The sequence below is a fragment of the Argentina anserina genome, chromosome 2, assembly GCF_933775445.1.
Source record: "Argentina anserina chromosome 2, drPotAnse1.1, whole genome shotgun sequence".
Classification (NCBI taxonomy): Eukaryota; Viridiplantae; Streptophyta; class Magnoliopsida; order Rosales; family Rosaceae; genus Argentina; species Argentina anserina.
In genome coordinates, this window is record NC_065873.1 from 4,512,110 (window position 1) to 4,515,882 (window position 3,773).

A 3,773-nucleotide genomic window follows, 5' to 3' on the forward strand; every position below is an offset into this window, starting at 1 on the left:
TATATAACTAATAAATTAGGAATAATTTATAGCAAGTTGTTGTAGTAGCACCCAAAGCTCCAATGGTTTTGACATCATGACCATGTGATCTGATCCTTTGATTTCTACCACACGATTTGGCCGATTTCTCATAATCACCCACAGTTGAAAATCTTTCTTTCCAAGTAAATCTTCGTCGGCTATTATGGAAACCCGATTGACTGACGCGTATTTCTCCTTGGATAGCTTTAGTTCCTTAGACATGTCTTCTTCACTAAACAAAGGTAGTGGCCTCATTAACATGGTGGCCAATTCTAAATCCTGCAAAAATTATAAGACGATCGCTTGTTAATTACTTAAACGGTCGAAATTTCATATATAGCTTCAAGATGGTAACATCGTAGTATTTCACTTAATTACCTCCTTAGATGAACGTTGGTAGACGCTAGTTGCCGAAAACAGGGGGCCGAAGATGAACGTTGTTGGAGGGTTGTTTGGGCCTTGATCATATGTATATCGGTTGTCTAATTGAGAATCTGCTCGCCGAAATGACTTTATAATCGCAATCAAGAAAAACATAGTACAAATATCAATTAGAAGACTTACTTAAATTGATCGAAAGTAAATGATGTGGCATGCATATTAATAGTGTGATCACTGTCCCTCAAGGTTTGTATATGATAATAAGGTCATGTCAGTTTATATTTTAGAGTCTCACAGTCTCATACATGTGTCACACACCTGAAAAGAACAAATGAATTGGCTGGAGTACGTGATAGTGAAGTAACTAATTACCTCTTGTTGAAGAGTGGAAATGTTGAGGTTCGGACCAGGCATCAAAGCAGCAACGAACACAGCTAGAGAGATCTTACTCGGAAACAGCTCCATGGCTTGAGAAATTGCCAATCCTCCAGAACTATGACCAACAAGGATGACCCGTTCATTTCGGGGAAGAGCTTCCATGAAGTCCGTCAAGGGCTTGAAGTAGTCGGAAATCGAGTGCAGATCATTAGCTTGCTGTGGGTCAATACCAGAAGCAGCTAGGTCTATAGCAGTGACATTGTGACCAGATGACCTCATTAGGTTTACGATCTTGTACCATGACCAAGCTCCATGGCATGAACCATGAACTAGCACAAAGTGCTTCTTGTCGGACTGTGACGATGCTATGGTCTTGTTTACCAAACAGAGAAGGATGATTTCTGTGATCAAGTACTGCTTTCTTTGATCCATTTGGTGGCATCAAATTGATGGTGAAGCATGTTAGGATTGATCAATTTATATTCGTTAGTTCAAGCAAGGATGAAGGTTAGATTTAGACTATACGTATATATTAATCAATTGCGATGGACTTTGATTAATTTCTAGAAGATGAAATAACAAATTGACGTTGCTAGACATTTTTTCGTCTCATTGAATTTTGACTACGGCACATTAAATTTGTTATCTCAAAAGATGATTATGACCACCGCGCGGATAAGGAAGAAAAGTCGATCTTAAATCTCCATCTCCACTATTATAATTAAAGGCTCTTATTTCTTTTAGTGTCAACAGTTTCACTAATTTTTCAAAAGTCTGAAAACCTTTTTTTGTTATAAATAAATTAGTCCGTGGAACAAATATGTTGGAAGAATACTATGGTAAAACAAACATAGAATTAAAATAAAAGGAGAAATATATGAGATTGTAGTTGAGAAAAATAAATAACAAGATGATTGATATTAGTTTCATCCCTATATTAATGGGTAATAGGAAGTTAATATTGAATAATGCACGGGATAAAAGGCAGTGATATATATTGTATTGCAAAAAGCTGTATATGTTGCATTGCAGGTACATAGTAGCTAGGATGATTCTTAATGCATATGATTATTGTACGTACATATCAGACTTCTCTCCTGCTTAAAAGTAATGGAGAGAAAACTGTTTGGTAATTCTATCTCCACCCAGCTTCCTAAGAAAAGTCCCAACTTTTTTTTTCGTAAAAGCAGAAGTAAGGTCCCCCCTCTTTTTGGAAGCTGCAAACCGCTTCTGCACTGTAGCAGGAGAACTATAATTAAATGAAAATTTTAAATATCAGCCATTGTCCTCACTCTTTGGGATGAATTACACAAATGAGTCATAAACCCTACTTTGTTTCTTATGCCGTTCTCTCCACACAATTGAACACAAACGCAAAAGTTGGTGTAGATGGAAGTTATTGGAGGAAGAGCTTGATACAGATTCTATGGAGAAGTTCTTCGAGCAAATCTAAACCAAACTCGAAGTTGCAAATTTCTTTCTTCCGGCTACACGAACTGCCAGTTTTTGGTTGTGTCGCATTCCTTCTTCTTTGCTAATTCATAAAGGTAATTGAGTTCAGTTTTGTGATATATGGGTTCGGTCGTTCTGTTCTAACTTGGGTTTGATTTTGAAAAAGTTGAAATCGTTAATCATGAATTAGATCTTTGTCAATTTGGGTGTGGGTTTTTTAAGATTGACCTATTTTAATTAAGTGTTGAGCTTATCAATCTCCATAGGGTATTCATACAGATCATGAATAGATAAATTAACATTAATCTCTTTAAGGAGACTGAACAACCAAGAGAAAAAATAAGTTTGAGTTTCAATATAAAGAGTTAAAAACAAAGTTGATCGAGTAGATATATATATATGTATACTATAGGATCTCATCTTCATTATGTTTTCTATTATCCTGCAAATTATTCAATACATGTACTCCATTGTTCTTTTACTGTTTTTGTCTCTGAGAATATTTGTAGTTTGTTCATGTTGAGGATAAAATTTATCAACTTAACCAAGATATAGATCTAGCTACTGATAGGGGAAATGGGCTATGATCTAAAAAGTGAAGCTCTATTGAATGCATATGTACTATGTTTCACTCGTTGAATATTTATACTTCGGAAAAAATTTACTCATTGATTGTATCTATATTTGTTTCCATAGGCACTTTGCAACCACTGAGGACTACATAAGAAATAAAGTTTGATCGACAGATCGTCTAGGTGAATCTGGTAAGCACTATCTTTGGGAAGGATCCGTTCATGATATAAGGGTGTTCCTATCAGTTATTCGAAATTCCAATATAAATTTTTCAATGCCTCCACCAGGTATAATTTATTAAATTATTTTACTTTGATTAAAAATATATTATTTTCTAATGGTGTTTTCTTACATATAATATTTTGTTGTTTTAACATGAAAATATTATGTGGTAGATTCGGGATACCAAAAATGAATGGATTTTTGGGACCTTATAAAGGTCCAAAACAACATTTTCAACAATACCGCAGGCAAGAGCCAAGAAATGAGAAAGAGGTATTTAACCAAGCACATTATTCTCTTAGAGGCGTTATAGAACGTACATTTGGAGTTTAGAAAAAGAAATATAAGGTTTTAAGGAATATGCAAGGTTATTTATTTCCAAAGCAAGTGAATATTGTTATTGCAACTATGACGTTTCATAATTATATACATAGATATGGAAATCGTGATAGACATTTTGTCTGTATTGGAGAAAGACCTGATGACATGGCACGTGACATAGAGATGGATGATGATGCACAAGAATAACATCATGCTCATGGTGGTGTACAAGAAATAGAAAGAATAAGAAATAGCATCACTTAGAACTTGATGAGTGCCCACAATGTTGGTTAATGTATCATTTTATAGTAATGACGTCAATGAAACTCAATGGTTATTTGCAAAAAGATAATTTAAAATTATGAATTCACCATAATAATTAGTAATGAATTATATTTATGTGATAATTGTATATAAGCATAATA

The 3,773-nt window shown here is 34.3% G+C and overlaps 1 protein-coding gene across 1 annotated transcript; it reads right to left on the minus strand.

The window, feature by feature from the left end:
• On the minus strand, window positions 1-1,212 carry LOC126784557 (methyl jasmonate esterase 1-like). The gene is made up of 3 exons (XM_050510019.1): window positions 775-1,212; window positions 400-531; window positions 1-300 (listed from the first exon to the last, which is right to left on the minus strand). Exons 1-3 carry the CDS (start codon window positions 1,210-1,212, stop codon window positions 16-18), a joined length of 855 nt encoding a protein of 284 aa, XP_050365976.1. The 3' UTR covers window positions 1-15.
• Window positions 1,213-3,773: the final 2,561 nt, after the last annotated feature.